This window comes from Mustela putorius, unplaced genomic scaffold (genome assembly GCF_011764305.1).
Source record: "Mustela putorius furo isolate JIRA1106 unplaced genomic scaffold, ASM1176430v1.1 tig00003901_pilon_pilon_pilon, whole genome shotgun sequence".
In the NCBI taxonomy this organism is placed as follows: Eukaryota; Metazoa; Chordata; class Mammalia; order Carnivora; family Mustelidae; genus Mustela; species Mustela putorius.
Window position 1 is genome coordinate 17,358,664 of NW_025422049.1, and position 22,631 is coordinate 17,381,294.

Genomic DNA, 22,631 nt, shown 5'->3' on the forward strand with positions numbered 1-22,631 from the left:
GATTCACCGATCATTAACTTATATGAACCAAATAAAAATATATGAAATTGTCTAGCATGATACCCAACACAGATTAGTAGCCTGGTGTTAGGTTCCTTCTTAAGTGTTTTTCCCTTCTTCTGCATCTTAAGTCAGTGAGTTCAACAAGATTGATCATAGATAGGCAGACTGCAGCTCTCAGACCAAATGCAGCAAGAAGTCTGTTTTGTATAAGCCAAGAGCTAAGAAATTTTTTTACACCCTTAAAGGGCTATTTTAAAAAATGAGAGGAAAATGTGTGACAGAAACCTTATGTGGCCCACAAAGCCTAAAATATTTACTCTATGGTCTTTTACAGCAACTGTTTGCTAACCACTGAGATATAATCTAATCCTTACAGCTATCTAAAATAAGCAGTATGGTAGAATTCATTTAATTTACTTAGATGCTGAGGTAGAGCCCTGTTTTCCTTTTTAAAAACACATTAAAACACTATTTTACTGGTTTTACTAAGTTTTCAAAGGTTCATTTCAAATCTTACCTTTTCTCCTTTTACACCACTACAGTCACATTTTGATCCTGGAGAACACCCATAGCAAACCTGTAAGGAAGAAAAAAAGGGATGAAAATTATTTAATATGAATCTGAAAATGAGTCTCTGACTTATCCCTCAACTAAATTTATCAATCCAAACTTACAAACCAAATGGCAGAAAAATATCTGGAAGAATACATACCAAACTGCAAATAATGGTTACCTCTGAGGAAGCTTTCACCTTTTATGGTACACACTTACATTTGAATTTTTCCACAATGAGCATATGTTATAATTTTAAAGTGAAAAATATCTTGTTTAAAAGATATTAAAATTAAAAAGAATTCAAACAACTTCACCTGTAATACAATTTGCCACTTGTCCAAGCTCTTAGGAACTCCTTGTTTTGTCCTAACATCATACAGAAGACATGACCTCTCAATCTGTATTAGCAATGACCTTGGCAACTAGCCAAAGATGTCTGCTGGTTGACGTTGCATGTATCTTGGCATTTATGAGCAATCGCAGAGCCTAAAATACATAATGCTATCTCTTACCAACTTTTTAAAATTTGCTCCCTCTGTCTCATCACTAGTAGCTCAGTCAAAATGACTCCAACAGTTTTACCACAAATGTTCCCACAGTCTAGATATTCTAGTGTATGTGCTGCGGAAGCAAGCACACACAGTCTAGATATTCTAAAGAGTCCCTACTAGTAGTTCATTAACTCATATTAAGAACTGAGTTGAAGCCAGGGGAGGAGTCAAGATGGCGGAGAAGTAGCAAGCTGAGACTGCTTCAGCTAGCCGGAGATCAGCTAGATAGCTTATCTAAAGATTGCAAACACCTGAAAATCCATCGGCAGATCGAAGAGAAGAAGAACAGCAATTCTGGAAACAGAAAATCAGCCACTTTCTGAAAGGTAGGACCAGCGGAGAAGTGAATCCAAAGCGACGGGAAGATAGACCCCGGGGGGAGGGGCCGGCTCCCGGCAAGCGGCGGAGCAACCGCGCACAAAATCAGGACTTTTAAAAGTCTGTTCCGCTGAGGGACATCGCTCCAGAGGCTAAACCGGGGCGAAGCCCACGCGGGGTCAGCGTGGCCTCAGGTCCCGCAGGGTCACAGAAGGATCGGGGGTGTCTGAGTGTCGCAGAGCTTGCGGGTATTGGAACGGGAAAGCCGGCTACAGAGACAGAGCCGACAGTAATCTCGCAGCTCCGTGTTACCTTGAACCGGTCGCAGGCTCGGTGAGCTCGGAGCGCGGCCGGAGGTCAGGCAGACGGGAGTAACTGGGCGCTGTTCTCTGAGGGCGCACTGAGGAGTGGGGCCCTGGGCTCTCGGCTCCTCCAGGCCGGAGACCAGGAGGCCGCCATTTGTATTCCCGTCCTCTGGAACTCTACGGAAAGCGCTCAGGGAACAAAAGCTCCTGAAAGCAAACCCGAGCGGATTACTCACCCCGGCCCCGGGTAAGGGCGGTGTAATTCCGCCTGGGGCAAAGACACTTGAGAATCACTACAACAGGCCCCTCCCCCAGAAGAACAACAAGAATCCAGCCGAGACCAAGTTCACCTACCAAGGAGTGCGGTTTTCAATACCAAGGAGAGCAGCAGAATTCCAGAGGAGGAGAAAGCCAAGCACGGAACTCATGGCTTTTTTCCTGTGATTTTTTTTAGTCTTGCAGTTAATTTAATTTTTTCTTTTTCATTTTTTTTTTTTTCTCGCCTTCGGGTTAAATTTTTTTTTTTTTAACTGTTACCTTTTTCTTTTTTAACGATTTTTTTTAGTTTAGTTTATCTAATATATATATATATATATATTTTTTTACATTTTTCTTAGGTGTTTTCTTTTTTTTTCTTTTTTTAAAATTCTTTTTTTTTTTTTTCTTTTTTTTTTTTTTTTTTTTTTTTTTTTTTTTTTTTTCTTTTTTTTCTCTCTCTTCCTTTTTTGAACCTCTTTTTATCCCCTTTCTCCCCACTCACGATTTTGGATCTCTTCTAATTTGGGTTAAAGCATATTTTCCTGGGGTTGTTGCCACCCTTTTAGTATTTTACTTGCCCCTTCATTTACTCTTATCTGGACAAAATGACAAGACGGAAAAATTCAACACAAAAAAAAGAACAAGAGGCAGTACCGAAGGCTAGGGACCTAATCAATACAGACATCGGTAATATGTCAGATCTAGAGTTCAGAATGACAATTCTCAAGGTTCTAGCCGGGCTCGAAAAAGGCATGGAAGATATTAGAGAAACCCTCTCGAGAGATATAAAAGCCCTTTCTGGAGAAATAAAAGAACTAAAATCTAACCAAGGTGAAATCAAAAAAGCTATTAATGAGGTGCAATCAAAAATGGAGGCTCTCACTGCTAGGATAAATGAGGCAGAAGACAGAATTAGTGATATAGAAGACCAAATGACAGAGAATAAAGAAGCTGATCAAAAGAGGGACAAACAGCTACTGGACCACGAGGGGAGAATTCGAGAGATAAGTGACACCATAAGACGAAACAACATTAGAATAATTGGGATTCCAGAAGAAGAAGAAAGTGAGAGGGGAGCAGAAGGTATACTGGAGAGAATTATTGGGGAGAATTTCCCCAATATGGCAAAGGGAACGAGCATCAAAATTCAGGAGGTTCAGAGAATGCCCCTCAAAATCAATAAGAATAGGCCCACACCTCGTCACCTAATAGTAAAATTTACAAGTCTCAATGACAAAGAGAAAATCCTGAAAGCAGCCCGGGAAAAGAAGTCTGTAACATACAATGGTAAAAAATATTAGATTGGCAGCTGACTTATCCACAGAGACCTGGCAGGCCAGAAAGAGCTGGCATGATATTTTCAGAGCACTAAACGAGAAAAAACATGGAGCCAAGAATACTATATCCAGCTAGGCTATCATTGAAAATAGAAGGAGAGATTAAAAGCTTCCAGGACAAACAACAACTGAAAGAATTTGCAAATACCAAACCAGCTCTACAGGAAATCTTGAAAGGGGTCCTCTAAGCAAAGAGAGAGCCTACAAGTGGTAGATCAGAAAGGAACAGAGACCATATACAGTAACAGTCACCTTACAGGCAATACAATGGCACTAAATTCATATCTCTCAATAGTTACCCTGAATGTGAATGGGCTAAATGCCCCTGTCAAAAGACACAGGGTATCAGAATGGATAAAAAAACAAAACCCATCTATATGTTGCCTCCAAGAAACTCATTTTAAGCCCGAAGACACCTCCAGATTTAAAGTGAGGGGGTGGAAAAGAATTTACCATGCTAATGGACATCAGAAGAAAGCAGGAGTGGCAATCCTTATATCAGATCAATTAGATTTTAAGCCAAAGACTATAATAAAGAGATGAGGAAGGACACTATATCATACTCAAAGGGTCTGTCCAACAAGAAGATTTTAACAATTTTAAATATCTATGCCCCCAATGTGGGAGCAGCCAACTATATAAACCAATTAATAACAAAATCAAAGAAACACATCAACAATAATACAATGATAGTAGGGGACTTTAACACTCCCCTCACTGAAATGGACAGGTCATCCAAGCAAAAGATCAGCAAGGATATAAAGGCCTTAAATGACACACTGGACCAGATGGACATCACAGATATATTCAGAATATTTCATCCCAAAGCAACAGAATACACATTCTTCTCTAGTGCACATGGAACATTCTCCAGAATAGATCACATCCTCGGTCCTAAATCAGGACTCAACCGGTATCAAAAGATTGGGATCATTCCCTGCATATTTTCAGACCACAATGCTCTAAAGCTAAGAAACTCAACCACAAAAGGAAGTTTGGAAAGAACCCAAATACATGGAGACTAAACAGTATCCTTCTAAAGAATGAATGGGTCAACCGGGAAATTAAAGAAGAATTGAAAAAAATCATGGAAACAAATGATAATGAAAACACAACGGTTCAAAATCTGTGGGACACAACAAAGGCAGTCCTGAGAGGAAAATATATAGCGGTACAAGCCTTTTCTCAAGAAACAAGAAAGGTCTCAGGTACACAACCTAACCCCTACACCTAAAGGAGCTGGAGAAAGAACAAGAAAGAAACCCTAAGCCCAGCAGGAGAAGAGAAATCATAAAGATCAGAGCAGAAATCAATGAAATAGAAACCAAAAAAACAATAGAACAAATCAACGAAACTAGGAGCTGGTTCTTTGAAAGAATTAATAAAATTGATAAACCCCTGGCCCGACTTATCAAAAAGAAAAGAGAAAGGACCCAAATAAATAAAATCATGAATGAAAGAGGAGAGATCACAACTAACACCAAAGAAATACAAACTATTATAAGAACATACTATGAGCAACTCTACGGCAATAAATTTGACAATCTGGAAGAAATGGATGCATTCCTAGAAACATATAAACTACCACAACTGAACCAGGAAGAAATAGAAAGCCTGAACAGACCATAACCAGTAAGGAGATTGAAACAGTCATTAAAAATCTCCAAACAAACAAAAGCCCAGGGCCAGACGGCTTTCCGGGGGAATTCTACCAAACATTTAAAGAAGAACTAATTCCTATTCTCCTGAAAAACTGTTCCAAAAAATAGAAATGGAAGGAAAACTTCCAAACTCATTTTATGAGGCCAGCATCATCACCTTGATCCCAAAACCAGACAAGGATCCCACCAAAAAAGAGAGCTATAGACCGATATCCTTGATGAACACAGATGCGAAAATACTCAACAAAATACTAGCCAATAGGATTCAACAGTACATTAAAAAGATTATTCACCACGACCAAGTGGGATTTATTCCAGGGCTGCAAGGTTGGTTCAACATCCGCAAATCAGTCAATGTGATACAACACATCAATAAAAGAAAGAACAAGAACCATATGATACTCTCAATAGATGCTGAAAAAGCATTTGACAAAGTACAACATCCCTTCCTGATCAAAACTCTTCAAAGTGTAGGGATAGAGGGCACATACCTCAATATCATCAAAGCCATCTATGAAAAACCCACCGCAAATATCATTCTCAATGGAGAAAAACTGAAAGCTTTTCCGCTAAGGTCAGGAACACGGCAGGGATGTCCATTATCACCACTGCTATTCAACATTGTACTAGAGGTCCTAGCCTCAGCAATCAGACAACAAAAGGAAATTAAAGGCATCCAAATCGGCAAAGAAGAAGTCAAATTATCACTCTTCGCAGATGATATGATACTATATGTGGAAAACCCAAAAGAATGCACTCCAAAACTGCTAGAACTTATACAGGAATTCAGTAAAGTGTCAGGATATAAAATCAATGCACAGAAATCAGTTGCATTTCTCTACACCAACAGCAAGACAGAAGAAAGAGATATTAAGGAGTCAATCCCATTTACAATTGCATCCAAAACCATAAGATACCTAGGAATAAACCTAACCAAAGAGACACAGAATCTATACTCAGAAAAACTATAAAGTACTCATGAAAGAAATTGAGGAAGACACAAAGAAATGGAAAAAATGTTCCATGCTCCTGGATTGGAAGAATAAATATTGTGAAAATGTCTATGCTACCTAAAGCAATCTACGCATTTAATGCAATTCCTATCAAAGTACCATCCATCTTTTTCAAAGAAATGGAACAAATAATTCTAAAATTTATATGGAACCAGAAAAGACCTCGAATAGCCAAAGGGATATTGAAAAAGAAAGCCAACGTTGGTGGCATCACAATTCCGGACTTCAAGCTCTATTACAAAGCTGTCATCATCAAGACAGCATGGTACTGGCACAAAAACAGACACATAGATCAATGGAACAGAATAGAGAGCCCAGAAATAGACCCTCAAATCTATGGTCAACTAATCTTCGACAAAGCAGGAAAGAATGTCCAATGGAAAAAAGACACAGCCTTTTCAATAAATGGTGCTGGGAAAATTGGACAGCCACATGCAGAAAAATGAAATTGGACCATTTCCTTACACCACACACAAAAATAGACTCAAAATGGATGAAGGACCTCAATGTACGAAAGGAATCCATCAAAATCCTTGAGAACACGGGCAGCAACCTCTTCGACCCTCTGCCGCAGCAACATCCTCCTAGGAACAACGCAAAAGGCAAGGGAAGCAAGGGAAAAAATGAACTACTGGGATTTCATCAAGATCAAAAGCTTTTGCACAGCAAAGGAAACAGTTAACAAAATCAAAAGACAACTGACAGAATGGGAGAAGATATTTGCAAACGACATATCAGATAAAGGACTAGTGTCCAGAATCTATAAAGAACTTAGCAAACTCAACACCCAAAGAACAAATAATCCAATCAAGAAATGGGCAGAAGACATGAACAGACATTTCTGCAAAGAAGACATCCAGATGGCCAACAGACACATGAAAAAGTGCTCCATATCACTCGGCATCAGGGAAATACAAATCAAAACCACAATGAGATATCACCTCACACCAGTCAGAATGGCTAAAATCAACAAGTCAGGAAATGACAGATGCTGGCGAGGATGCGGAGAAAGGGGAACCCTCCTCCACTGTTGGTGGGAATGCAAGCTGGTCCAGCCACTCTGGAAAACAGCATGGAGGTTCCTCAAAATGTTGAAAATAGAACTGCCCTATGACCCAGCAATTGCACTATTGGGTATTTACCCTAAAGATACAAATGTAGTGATCCAAAGGGACACATGCACCCGAATGTTTATAGCAGCAATGTCCACAATAGCCAAACTATGGAAAGAACCTAGATGTCCATCAACAGATGAATGGATCAAGAAGATGTGGTATATATACACAATGGAATACTATGCAGCCATCAAAAGAAATGAAATCTTGCCATTTGCAACAACATGGATGGAACTAGAGCGTATCATGCTTAGCGAAATAAGTCAAGCAGAGAAAGACAACTATCATATGATCTCCCTGATATGAGGAAGTGGTGATGCAACATGGAGGCTTAAGTGGGTAGAAGAATAAATGAAACAAGATGGGATTGGGAGGGAGACAAACCATAAGTGACTCTTAATCTCACAAAACAAACTGAGGGTTGCCGGGGGGAGGGGGTTTGGGAGAAGGGGGTGGGATTATGGACATTGGGGAGGGTATGTGATTTGGTGAGTGCTGTGAAGTGTGTAAACCTGGTGATTCACAGACCTGTACCCCTGGGGATAAAAATATATGTTTATAAAAATAAAAAAATTAAAAAAAAAAAAATATTAAAAACAAAAAAAAAAAAAAAAAAAAAGAACTGAGTTGAAGCCAGAAAAATATTCTCCTCTAAAATAAGAACCTGTAAGAGGGGTACCTGGCTGGCTCAGTTAGTAAGTAGAGCGACTCTTGATCTTGAGATTGTGAGTTTGAGCCCTACATTGGGTGGAAGACAATAATCTTTAAAAAATAAAATAAAATACAGGCACTTGGGTAGCTCAGTCATTAAGCATCTGCCTTTGGCTCAGGTCAAGGTCCCAGGGTCACAGGATCAAAGCCCAGCATTAGGCTCCTTGCTTGGCGGGAGGCCTGCTTTGCTCTCTCCCACTCCTTCTTCTTGTGTTCCCTCTCTCACTGTATCTCTCTCTATCAAATAAAATAAAAATAATAAATAAAATAAAATAAGAACCCATAAGAGAACAAGACAGTAGATGACTCTGTCATCCAGATCTACCCTATACTCTGGCATAAAGCTGAACTTCTTAAATCATAATTAGTTAACATATGTAGATAGCTCACCATTTATGTACAATACAGTGGTATGCTTCTCATTAAATAACAGAAACTTTTATGTGATGTAAATACCAAGTAATGTGTATCAGTGCTTAGTCTTGAAAGACCATGACTTAAAAATACCTTAGCCTCCTTCCTAACATTCCCTGTGTTCCTTTACTCCAACCACTACAAGCATATTTTCCCATTTCCTTATCAAACTACTGACATCATCCTTCTACTCATAACTCCTAACCCACTCACACTCAGCTGTAATTAGAAGCCAGCCACATGTTTGAACTTCTTTTCCTAATAAAAGCAATCAACAATGGCTTGAGGTTGGGAATTAATCTCTTACACTGCGAGATGCTGTTCCAGTAAAAAATGCTCCTGACATCTCTAATCTAAAGTCTGTTATGCAGCTATTATTTGTGATATATATGTGGTTAGGTTATACACTGGTTTTAGTATTATACATCAATAACATCACAAGGTAAATGTACTTATACAAACTTACTCATCAAACATGAATTGGGCATGATTAGAGGCCAGAAAACTTGTTAGGCACTAAAGACAGGTAAGGCACAGCTCCTTCCAACATATAAAACTAACTCAACAAATACTTGTTGATCACCCACTATGTTATGTTAGGTGCAGGTAGAAGATGCAAAGACAGTACATATTGCTCTCTGAATTCCATACAGAAAAATTACATTACAGTGTGTCAGGAATGGAGGTTAACTTAAGATATTTAATAGTTTTGGGCAAGCATGAATTCTAGATTTCAAAGTACAAACATACAAATTTTAGAAACTACTGATTCACAAGATAAAGACTGCCAATGGTCATATTCACTGAATTAGATTGTGCATATTATCCATAATCAGTGACATGCATTAATGGAGGAGTAAATGATAATCTAAAATGGCTATACATCTAAAAATAACATTTGAGTTTGGAATGTATGTCTCTACTTTAAATGTAAATATGTGATCATCATTTTCTGGTGTTACAAGTAAAAGATGGTGTAACTTTCTATTTTCATCTTTCACTAAAAAACCTTTCTTTTTAAAATATAAATTAAGCTCCTGAGAACAATGCAAAGCAATAGACAGAGGATTTTGTTAATATAGAGAAGATACTATGTGAATTTTCTTTACAATTGTATTTCTAGCTTCTCAATGTCCAAAAAAATCCTCCAAATCCTAATATAATCTGTAAACAACCAATATAACTTTAAATATGTGTGCATGTTATTTTGTAAGTAATTTTATACAGTATATTTTTAAAAATTAATAATTTCATCTTTTTTCACTTCTTTATTGCTTAACATGTAGCTATACTTTAGAGAGGTCACTACTTAAAACATTTTATATTGGTTTGAATTCAATTTAAAAATTTAACTTATATTCTATTTATTCTACCTACATCATGATGAGACCAGAGCTTGGGGGGGGCGGGGGGGGTGTTTAAAGGCATTGTAATACACACACCAACCACTAGATGCCACTTTCCATACAGTTATAGCAGTGATGGCCACAAGGAACTAGCCCCAATCTGACAAGTGGTTAATGGAGCAACTTGTTTTTTACCAACAGCCGCTAATATTTACTAGGTGTCCAATAAGTACAAAGCACAATTTTAGGGCTATTAGTGATACCAAAAATTGTGTAGACATGAACGCTGCCTTTAAGAAATTTCCAATCTAGTAAAAAAAAAAAAAAAAACCTATGCCTACATAAATAAAAATTTAAATACAATGGAATAATGATGTAGGAGACAATGGTAATAGAATGAGTTCTAAAATATAAGAAATACATTCTGAGTTTACCTCAACAATTGAATCATTAGGAGACTATAAACAAGTCAATTTCCATACTCTAGAACTCAGTTTTTTCTCTTTGGTAAAATGACAAAGATGGATAATATAATCTCTTTCAGAAGCTTCCAGCTTTTACAGCCTGTGATTCAGTAGGATTTACCAAGTAAAAATGAGTGGTATAGTCAATAATTGCTGTCAAAATTAAGAAAGGAAGTTCCCTTGAGCTTAGGAGTATTCATAACAACTCTGCAAAGAAAGAAAGTAAATAACTTGACTTCAATTTGGAAGGATGGGCAGAAAGATATCTAGAGCAAAAAGGGCCATGGCAAGTACTCAGATTAAAACACAAAATTTTTGTGGGCAAAGAGTCAGATAAAATAAACATTAAATACCTTAGTCTAAGGACTTCTTAAGTCCATATGGAAATAGTATAGGAGGAGATAAGGCCAAAAAAAGAAAGCTCTTTTAAAAACTGGAAAAACTATTTAATTGTGCAAAGTCATTGAACATTCTTAAAGCAAGAAAATAATGCAACTATAATAATGTTTTAAATGTTTTAAGGATAAGATAATAAAAAGTGTGGAGGATTTTTTATTATCACATAGTAAAACACATCATGAAACTATAATAATTAAAACAGCATGGTATCATTCAAAGAATGGGCAGCTTGATGAGTCATAATAGGCCAGAAACACACATACACACACACACATTTACTATATGATAAAAGTTGGCATACCAAATAAATGTGAAAATAATGGATTAATGAACATATAGTGCTAGGAAAGTATAGAAAACAATAAATTCAAATCTCAGGATCCTACAGTAAAAAAAAAAAAAAACCAGATATGAGCATTAAAAGTATGAATAAAAGTAAACTTCTATATGCATTACAATCACTTAAAGAACCTCACAAAAATTCAGGTACTAGGACCCCATCTTAGAGATGCTATTTCAGTTAGTTTGAAATTGGCTACCAGATTCTGAAAGTTTAGTAAACATCTCTAGGTAATTCTGATTCAGTGAGTCAAAATATATATATTACAAAATAATAGCATAGAAAATGAGAAATATTCCAAGATGTGGCTAAGTATCCCGACTGATATGACTGCTTAAAAAAAAAAAACACCAAAAAAATGAAAAATGCTTTTAAAATGTAAAAAGTTCTTAAAGCACCAAAAAGAAGCACAATAGGATTTATCAGGCCAAAATCTAGAGGGGAGAAAAAAAAAACAGTAAACGAACAATGAAACTACTTTTGCCCTGAGGGCATTGACCAAACTTTTGAGAATTTGAGATTCTTGTTTCAGTAAAGGTGTTTCATACATTAAAAATAAAAAGTACCCCACAACTGCTTCCCCAGGAACTTTTAAGAAAGATATCTTGGCACTCAGCAGTGAGTACCGGGGGTTGGGGGGACATATCTCTGAGAAAATATAACCACAAACTGGCCTACATACAGATTTACAATCCAAATTAGCATTCAGCTGGGTGGCCCAGTAACCTCTAACTGTGAAGGTGCTTAGAGCAGACTCTAATTGCTTTGACCTCCCAGAGCCTGGGCAGAAATACACACAAAGCCTGTGTAGAAAAACATACCTTCAGAGTGAACTTCAAAGAATTCTAAAAAAAGCTTTTTGAAAGGAAAATAAGATATTCTATTCAAAAATCATTAAGCATACAAGGAAGCAGAATATCATAAGCAAAAACGAGCAGAAACTTCTGACAGCAGAAACTGCTTGGCAAAAATTTCAGATATTAGAATTACTAGACACAAAATATGTAACTATGTTTACAATTATGAAAGGTATTCTTAAAATTGGAAAATAACAAATGAACCAAGAAATTGTAAACAAAAAAAGGTAACGTAACTGAATTGAAATAAAATATAAATTTTGTGAGTAAAAATTATGAAATTTAAAACTTAGTGGATGACCTTCAAAGCAGACTATATATAGCTAAAGACAGTAAAATTTAAAACATGACAAAGTTAACACAAATTGTCTATAATATATTACAGAGATAAAACATGGAAACTGTGAAATAATAATTAAAAAGCATGGAAGAAAAAGTGAAGACGTGTATAGCATACAGTAATTACGTTTACAGAAGAAGAGGTGAAAGAGGGAATGCAGGGACCACAGTTAGAGATAATGGCAAAGAGTTTTAAAAAAATAATGAGATCTGCAATCGAAGAAGTCTAGCAGATTCAATGGAAGAAAAATCAAACCGCAAAATAGACACAAAATAGTATAACCTCACAACATAAAAACAAAGACATGACCTTAAAACTATCAAGAAAGACAAAAGAGATCGCCTTCAAAGGAGTGACAATTAATTTACAGATTAGTTCTCAGAAGTACAAAAGCCAGACTAGAATGACATTTTTAACATACTGAGAGAAAACTGTCAACTTATATTTTTTATCCAGTGAAAATACCTTTCAACAACAAGGTAAAAATACAGACATTTTTAGACAAATAAAAACTGAGAAAGTATGTCCACAACAGGACGACACAGTAAGAAATTCAAACCTTTTGAATATCTTCTGCCTTTATATGAAAGGAAATGAAATTGAAATGGAAGGTCTAAAATACAAAAACTAATGGAGAAAAAAAATGTGGTAAATTTGTGGGTGAATTTAAACTATTTGTTTAAATACAAATAGTAACTATAAGACAATTATAAAAAGAGATGCAGGGTTCAAAAATACAGAACTAAAAGAAAAACAGTGATAATACAATGTAAGTCAGGGGAGGATGAATGAAGTTAAAGTATTCTAAGGTCATTGTAATTGTGTGGAAAACAGGCATGGAAGGGTATTGATTACTTTAGACTTTGATAAGGTAAGCATACAACTTAGGTATTCTAATTCCTAAGGTAAACCTTAAAAGAAGGTAAGTGAGGTATTAATTCCAAAGGAGTGGAGGGGGACAATACTCAATAAATCCATAAAAAGGCAAAAGAGAGAAAGAAAGTGCTATCTTAGAATAGAAAGGAAAAATAAAAGAAATATAACAATAATTATGTCAAGTATAAGTACGTGTAAAATGACATGATATAAGGAAATACTCAGACAAGTGTGGAATGTGGTATCTATGAAGGACAACTACCACAGACTCTCCAAAAAGTCAATGCCATGCCAGGCTTTGTGAATGACAGCTTGAGGACCTCTGAGGATCATCTCCCTCACAAAAAAACAATAGCTGGTAAAACCAAAACAAACAAACAAACAAACAAAATTTATGTCTCTGGATATTGCCCTAAGAAGCTACATCAAATGAAGAAACACCATTCAACAAAATTTACTAAATCTCAGTATGAACAGCAGGAATCTATGGCATTTTTGCTATGACCCTCTCTTCCTCTCTCCCTTTCCTGCTCAGCTTAACAAAAGCTCCACAAGAGGTGGAAGTAGATATGAACCCAGAGCTCCTTCTCCCTCCAGCTTCCAGCTAAGCACTACAGCATCTCAATTAAACAGGTCATCGGAATTTCTTACTCTACCCCTGCCCAGTTCCAAGTTGCACAAGCTTTATTCCAACCTAAAACAGCTGAGAATTCTAAGGCTTTTGTTTTCTACAGAACCTCAACTCATACACAAAAGTTCTATACTCCATGCATGGCAGACTGACAGTACTGTACTCAACTGCCCCAACCACAGCTCATCCACAGAGCACAGGGTTGATGCTAGCAGAAGCAAGATGAGAAGACCAAATAGTCCTTCCCTGTACCCCCCTGCTCATAAAGCAGAGTGTCACTTCAAGAGAAGCAGGTCACTCTTCCTTCCCCCCCACTCTGTAACACTGCCACAGAAGTTTTCCCTGGTTGGTGGTGGACTGGGGAACCAAAGAGCTCTGAAGCTCTCCCTAAGGGACCTGAGTTTACTTGGGAAGTTCTAATTATAACAAATGTATTTCTGAGTTTGTAGCATATATAGATGTAAGATGTATAACAGTAACAACATTAAAAGGAGAAAAAAGGAATAGAGCTTCATAGGAGTAATATTTATCTTACTAGAATTAAGTTGCTATAAATCTTCAGTAGATTCTGACAGATAATTGTGTCCATGGTAAGTACTAGAGCAAACACTAGAAAACAACTCAAAAAATAGTGGAGAAAATCATTAAAGGAATTACAATATTTAACTAGAAAATATTCACTTAAGAAAAAAGGAGACTGTAGAGGAGGAACAGAAGAAAAAAGAAAGCACAAGAAATACAGTAAACAAAAAAGGCAGACAGAAATCTAATGATATCAATCACAACAATATGACTGCATTAAACAAGCCAATCAAAATTCAGAGGTTGTCAGACTATATAAAAAAACAAGATCAAATGATGTCTATAGGAAAACCCAATAGTTTAAAATATACAAAAAGCTTGAAAATAAAATAAAGAATGGAAATAATACAATAGACTAAATAGACTAAATATATGGGATGCATTTAAGTATCCCTTACAGGAAATTTATAGTAGTAAATGTCTATGTTTAGAAAAAGATGCCAAGTCAATAAACTAAACTTCTGGGGCACCTGGGTGGCTCAGTCATTAAGCATCTGCCTTCAGCTCAGGTCATGATCCCAGGGTCCTGGAATGGAGCCCCACATTAAGCTCCCTGCTCTGTGGGAAGCCTGCTTTTCCCTCTCCCACTCCTCCTGCTGTGTTCCCTCTCTCACTGTCTCTCTCTCTGTCAAATAAATAAATAAAATCTTCAAAATAATAAACTAAATTTTAACCTTTAGACATTAGAAAAGAGACCAAACTAACCTAAAGCAAGTAGAAGGGAGAAAATAATACATATGTGGGTTGAAATTAGTTAAGTGGAGAATAGAAAAAATAGAAAAAAATCAAAGAAACCAGAAGTCGCTTCTTTGAAAAGATTGACAAAATTGACAAGCCAACAAGAAAGGGACACTCAAGTTAATGAGTTTTATTGACAGACTTTTTGATTGAAAGACTCAAATTATTAAAATCAGGAATGAAAGAGGGGACATTACCACAAATATAGGTAGGAACAGCAGGGAACTTCCTCAGGCTAATAAAAGGTATCTACAAAAAACCCTTGGTGAACATCATAATTACTATTAAAGACTAAATCCTTTCCCTACATATCAGGAACAAGACAAGGAGGTCTAGTCTGTTACTTCATTTCAATATCATCCTACAGATTCTAACCAGGGTAATTAGACAAGAAAATAAGCCATTCATATTAAAAAGGAAGAAGTAAAGCTATCTCTATTCACATATAACACAGTCTTATATAGAGAAAATCGTATTAATGCTAATAAATAAGTTCACAAGATTAAAAGGCACAAAATCAATAAACAAAAAAAAACTTGTATTTCCATACATTAGCATGAAATTTAGTAAAAATCCATTTACAATGGTGTGAAGAAGAAGAAAATACTCAGGAATATAAAGATAACTAAATATATATAAAATTGATATGGAATTTATATGAAATTGCAAGGTACCTCAAAAGTCAAAACAGATTTGAAAAAGAAAGTTGGAGAACTCAAACTTCTCATTTTCTAAACTTACTACAAATTTACAGTAATCAAATTGGCATCAGGACAGACCTACAAATCAATAGAATAGACATGAGACTCCAAAAATAAACCCATGCATCTATGATGCACTTGTTTTTATAAGGGGGTCAAGAACATTAACTAAGGAAAATAGGGCTGAGACAATTGGATATATACATGCAAACCAATCAACTTGCATGTTCAAGATCCTCACACCATACATAAAAATTAAATCAAAATGGATCATAAATTAAATACAAGAGCTAAAACTATAAAAACCCTTAAATGAAAATGTAACTAAATCAGCAGTCTTGAGAGGAAAATATATGCAATACAAGCCTTTCTTGTACAACCTAACCCTACATCTAAAGGAGCTGGAGATAGATCAACAAGAAATCCTAAATCCAGCAGGAGAAGAGAAATAATGAAGATCAGATCAGAAATCAATGAAATAGAAACCAAAAAAACAACAGAACAAATCAACGAAACTAGGAGCTAGTTCTCTGAAAGAATTAATAAGATTGATAAACCACTGGACAGAGTTATCAAAAAGAAAAGAGAAAAGGTCCCAAATAAATAAAATCATGAATGAAAGAGGAGAGATCACAACCAACACCAAAGAAATACAAACAATTATAAGAACATACTATGAGCAACTCTACGCCAACAAATTTGACAATCTGGAAGAAATGGATGCATTACTAGAGACATAGAAACTACCACAACTGATTCAGGAAGAAACAGAAAACCTGAACAGACCCATAACCAGTAAGGAGATTGAAACAGTCATCAAAAATCTCCAAACAAACAAAAGCCCAGGGCCAGACGGCTTCCCAGGGGAATTCTACCAAACATTTAAAGAAGTACTAATTCCTATTCTCCTGAAACTGTTCCAAAAAATAGAAATGGAAGAAAAACTTCCAAACTCATTTTATGAGGCCAGCATCACCTTGACCCCAAAACGACAAGGATCCCATCAAAAAAGAGAATTATAGACCAATATCCTTGATGAAAACAGATGCAAAAATTCTCACCAAAATCCTAGCCAATAGGATCCAACAGTACATTAAAAGGATTATTCATTAAAAGGATTATTCACCACGACCAAGTGGGATTTATTCCAGGGATGCAAGGTTGGTTCAACAGCCACAAATCAATCAACGTGATACAATACATTAACAAAAGAAAGAACAAGGACCATATGATACTCTCAATAGATGCTGAAAAAGCATTTGACAAAGTAGAGCATCCCTTCCTGATCAAAACTCTTCAAAGTGTAGGGATAGAGGGCACATACCTCAATATTATCAAAGCCATCTATGAAAAAACCACCACAAATATCATTCTCAATGGAGAAAAACTGAAAGTTTTTCCGCTAAGGTCAGGAACACGGCAGGGATGTCCATTATCACCACTGCTATTCAACATACTACTAGAAATCCTAGCCTCAGCAATCAGACAACAAAAAGAAATAAAAGCCATCCAAATCGGCAAAGAAGTCAAATTATCCCACTTTGCAGATATGACACTATATGTGGAAAACCCAAAAGACTCCACTCCAAAACTGCTAGAACTTGTACAGGAATTCAGTAAAGTGTCAGGATATAAAATCAATGCACAGAAATCAGTTGCATTTCTTTACACAAACAAGAAGACAGAAGAAACATAAATTAAGGAGTCAGTCCCATTTATAATTGCACCCAAAACCATAAGATACCTAGGAATAAACCTAACCAAAGAGGAAAAGAATCTATACTCAGAAAACTATAAAGTACTCATGAGAGAAACTGAGGAAGACACAAAGAAATGGAAAAATGTCCCATGCTCCTGGATTGGAAGAACAAATATTGTGAAAATGTCTAAACTACCTAAAATATCTAGGCTACCTAAATGTCTAAGCTACCTACACATTTAATGCAATCCCTATCAAAATCCCATCAATTTTTTTTTCAAAGAAATGGAACAAATAATCCTAAAATTTATATGGAGCCAGAAAAGACCTCGAATAGCCAAAAGCATATTAAAAAAGAAACCGAAGTTGGTGGCATCACAATTCCAGACTTCAAGCTCTATTACAAAGCTGTCATCATCAAGACAGTATGGTACTGGCACAAAAACAGACACATAGATCAATGGAACACAACAGAGAGCCCAGAAATAGACCCTCAATTCTATGGTCAACTAATCTTTGACAAAGCAGCAAAGAATATCCAATGGAAAAAAGACAGCCTCTTCAACAAATGGTGTTGGGAACATTGGACAGCCACATGCATAAAAATGAAATTGGACCATTTCCTTATACCACACATGAAAATAGACTCAAAACGGATGAAGGACCTCAATGTGAGAAAGGAATCCATCAAAATCCTGGAGGAGAACACAGGCAGCAACCTCTTCGACCTCAGCTGCAGCAACTTCTTTCTAGGATCATCACCAAAGGCAAGGGAAGCAAGGGCAAAATGAACTATTGGAATTTCATCAAGATCAAAAGCTTCTGAACAGCAAAGGAAACAGTTAACAAAACTAAAAGACAACTGACAGAATAAGAGAAGATATTTGCAAATGACATATCAGATAGAGGGCTAGTGTCCAAAATCTATAAAGAGCTTAGCAAACTCAACACCCAAAGAACAAATAATCCAATCAAGAAATGGGCAGAGGACATGAACAGACATTTCTGCAAAGAAGACATCCAGATGGCCAACAGACACATGAAAAAATGCTCCACATCACTCAGCATCAGGGAAATACAAATCAAAACCGCAATGATATATCACCTCACACCAGTCAGAATGGCTAAAATAAACAAGTCAGGAAATGACAGATGCTGGTGAGGATGCGGAGAAAGCGGAACCCTCCTACACTGTTTGTGGGAATGCAAGCTGGTGCAACCACTCTGGAAAACAGCATGGAGGTTCCTCAAAAAGTTGAAAATGGAGCTACGCTATGATCCAGCAATTGCACTACTGGGTATTTACCCTAAAGATACAAACGTAGTGATCTGAAAGGGCATATGCACCCGAATTTTTATAGCCGTAATGTCCAAAATAGCCAAACTATGGAAAGATCCTAGATGTCCATCAACAGATGAATGGACAAAGAAGATATGGTATATATATACAATGGAATACTATGCAGCCATCAAAAGAAATGAAATCTTGCCATTTACGATGAGGTGAATCAAACTAGAGGGTATTATGCTTAGCGAAATAAGTCAATCAGAAAAAGACAACTATCATATGATCTCCCTGATATGAGGAAGTAGAGATGCAACGTGGGGGGTTTGGGGGGTAGGAAAAGAATAAATGAAACAAGATGGGATCAGGAGGGAGACAAACCATAAGTGACTCTTAATCTCACAGAACAAACTGAGGGTTGCTGGGGGGAGGGGAGTCGGGAGAAAAAGTGGTGGGGTTATGGACATTGGGGGTGGTGTGTGCTGTGGGTGAGTGCTGTGAAGTGTGTAAACCTGGTGATTCACAGACCTGTACTCCTGGGGCTAAAAATACATTATATGTTTATAAAAAATTTTAAAAAATTAAAAAAGAAAATGTAACTAAATCTTCCTGACCTTTGGTTAGTCAAAGCCTTTTTACATGTGTTATCAAAAGCACAAATGATAAAAGAAAAAAATAGGTATGTTTTAAATCTCATAAAAATTTATTTTTTAAAATTTTAATCAAATTTTAAAAATTGTGCTTCAAAGAACACTATCAGGATAGTGAAAGACAACCTATGATGTGGAAAAATGTTTGTAAATCTTGTACATGATAGGGGGCCTATATCCAGAATATATAAAGAATACTTATTAACTTACTGACAAATAACCCAATTTAAAAATGGGCAAAGGAAGCAACCAAAGAGTCCATAAATAGATGAATGGAAAAAGATGTACTATATACACACAATGAAGTATGACTCCACCATAAAAAAGAATGAGATCTTGCCATCTACAATGACATGGATGGGCCTAGAGGGTATAATGCTAAGTGAAATAAATCAGAGAAAGGCAAACACTATATGATTTCACTCATATGTGGAATTTAAGAAACAAAACAAATGCACAAACAAAATACCAATAAATGAGGGGAATTGGAAGGGGTGGTGACCCATGAGAGACTATGGACTCTGAGAAACAATCTGAGGGTTTTGAAGGGGAGGAGGGTGGAAGGTTGGGGGAACCAGGTGGTGGGTATTAGAGAGGGCACGGATTGTATGGAGCACTGGGTGTGGTGCAAAAACAATGAATACTGTTATGCTGAAAAGAAATAAAAATAAATAAATAAAACAATTTTTAAAAAGGGGGAAATTTTTTAAATAAATAAATAAATAAATCCCAGACTCTTAAATACAGAAAACAAACAGGTGGTTGCCAGAGGGGAGATGGGTTGGGAGCTGTGTAAAATAGATAAAGGGGATTCAGAGGTACAAACTTTCAGTTACAAAATAAATCAGTCACAGAGATGAAAAGTACAGCACAGTGAATATAGTCAATAATATTATATAAACATTGGTGACAGATGATGACAATATTAATGTGGGGAATACTATGTAATGTACAGAATTATTGAATCATTTCATTGTACACCTGAAATTGATAAAACAGTGGGTTAATTATACTTCTACCTAAACAAACAAGCAAGAGAGAACAGAAAAAAATAAAAAATGTTTGGAATTACCAATAATTAAATCAATTCAATTTTGAAATATTTCTTAAGCAAATAAAGAATGGTAAAGATGAAAAAAACTAGTTATAGGGTATGAAAGACAAGGCAATGTCATATGCTGGTCTTAGGAAAATGGATTCGTATATCTTAAAGTGCAAATCTGGAACTATTTTAGTACTTATATCCAGCGAGGAGATTAATTAAGAAACTGGTAAAAAGTAGTGATGTAATGAAGAAGGTTTTTTAAATGATAACAAGAAAAATAAAGACAAAATCTTCAGAAAAAAATCTATAAAAGAAAGTAATTGTCCAAATTGGAAACAAACCAAATGAATCTATAAGACTACATTTGACTATAATTCAAGATTCTTTTTTGAGCTCCACAGGTTTTGTGGTTTATAATTATAAAATTTTTGTCTCTGCATCCAATCAAAATATCAAGCTCTAAGTGTGACTGATACTTAGATAATTATATTAGTATCAATTTTTTATCAAATTTTAGATTAACTCTGAAGGCAAATCCTAGGAGAATTAATTATCATGATATAACAGCACATAAGAGTTATACTCTCTAATAGCAAAATAATTACACAGCTGAGAGAATCTGGCAGAAGGAGAATGCAGGAGAGTAATACAGGAACCCTTTTACTATAAAAAATAAAATAAAAACGAAAATGGGCAAAGGAATATAAATTGATATTTCTCCAAAAAAGATATACAAATGTCCATTAAACACATAAAAAGATGATCAAGATCATCAGCAATCAGGGAAATGCAGATCAAAACTACAATGAGCTATAACTTCACACACAGTAGGATAGCTATAATAAAAAATAGACAATATCAAGTGTTAACAAGGATATCAAAGCAGTTAGAATCCTCATATATTGCTGATGAGGATGCAATATGGTACAACTGCTTTAAAAAATAATTTAGTAGTTTCTCAAGAATATGACCCAGCAACTCTACAATTCCATGCCTAATTATATGTACATAAGCAAAGCAGAAACATATATCCTCAGAAAAACATATACCCAGATGTTCAGAGTATTATCCAGAGTAGTCTAAAAAATATAAAACAACCCAAATGTCCATCAACTGATGCTCTGACAAACAAAATGTAGTATATGTATGCAATGGAATATTATTCACCAATAAAGAGGAATGAAGTACTGATTCACACTATACCATGGATGAACCTGGAAAACATTATGCTAAGTGCTAAAAGCCAGACATAAAATACAGGTTGAATGATTCCACTTACATGAAATGTTTAGAATAGCCAAACTTACAGAGAAAGCAACTAGATTGGTGGTTGCCTAGGGCTAGGGTGTTGGGTGGACATAGGGAGTGACAGCTAAGTGTTTCTTTTGGGGGATGATTATAATGTTCAAAAATTGATATTGGTGATGGTCTCACAACTCTGTAAATACTCTAGAAAGAACTGAATTGTGAACTTCAAGTGGGTGAATTTTATGTGAATTATACTTTAATGAAGCTGTTTAAAAAAATCAGTGTTATGAAAAAAATGTAGGAAGACCATCCCATCGAGAACATTCAGGGTTCTGAGATTTTTCCCTAGTTGGAAGCTAACAAGTTAGCCTGCCATAGTTTCGTGGATACTGGCAGAAAATACAAGATGTTTTGACCATATAGTAATTTATTATTCACAGCAATAGCCCTGGCTTCCCGGATCCAGTTTCCACAGGGTGACATGAAGCAGACAAGGTAATGCCTTCACATATACATTGCTGTTACAGTAGATAAACTGAATGTTTAGAAAACACATATATTTTATGATGGGTAGTAAGCTTGCTTGACCTTTGCTCTGAGATGTTATCTTTATTTTACTGGGCAGTAAACAAACCTGGTTTTTCCTCTTTTCAAGCTGTTCACTACACAAATACCCTGTAAAAGACAGGCCGGACCAAAAAGTCAGCTCCACTCCTCTCAAGATATACAGCGACATGAGAGATCTATAGTAAATTTTCTTCCAACACATTCCAGATTTTTAAAAATTCAAGGAAGCAAAACAGATGTAGTATATGAACAGCTATAAAAGACTTTTAAGGACCATTAGATACATCTGAATATGACTTAAATATTAGATTATACCTTAAAATCATTGTTGTGGTGCTTGGGTGGCTCAATCAGTTAAGTGTCTGCCTTTAGGACCTAGGTCATGATCCCAGGGTACTGGAATCAAGCCCAGTTTTGGGCTCCCCACTCAGTGGGGAGCTAGCTTCTCCCTCTCCCTACTTGTGTTTACTCATTGTTAATTTTTTCAAGTGTGATAATGATATGTTTACATAGTATAATGTCCTTTTCTTTTGGTGAGGCATGATGCATCATGGGGTATTTAGACATGTAACATACATGATATTTGCAAATTTTAAATGGCTTAGCAAAAAAGAAGAGTATA

The 22,631-nt window shown here is 36.0% G+C and overlaps 1 protein-coding gene across 4 annotated transcripts in view; it reads right to left on the reverse strand.

Annotated features, from left to right (window-relative positions):
• Nucleotides 1-22,631, reverse strand: part of COL4A5 (collagen type IV alpha 5 chain) — a 255,574-nt gene that overhangs the window by 155,526 nt on the left and 77,417 nt on the right. For all 4 annotated transcript variants that reach the window (XM_045068340.1, XM_004769034.3, XM_004769031.3 and 1 more), the window contains exon 2: nucleotides 521-580. In XM_045068340.1, coding sequence (XP_044924275.1) covers nucleotides 521-580 — 60 coding nt within the window. The remainder of the gene's footprint in view (nucleotides 1-520; nucleotides 581-22,631) is intronic.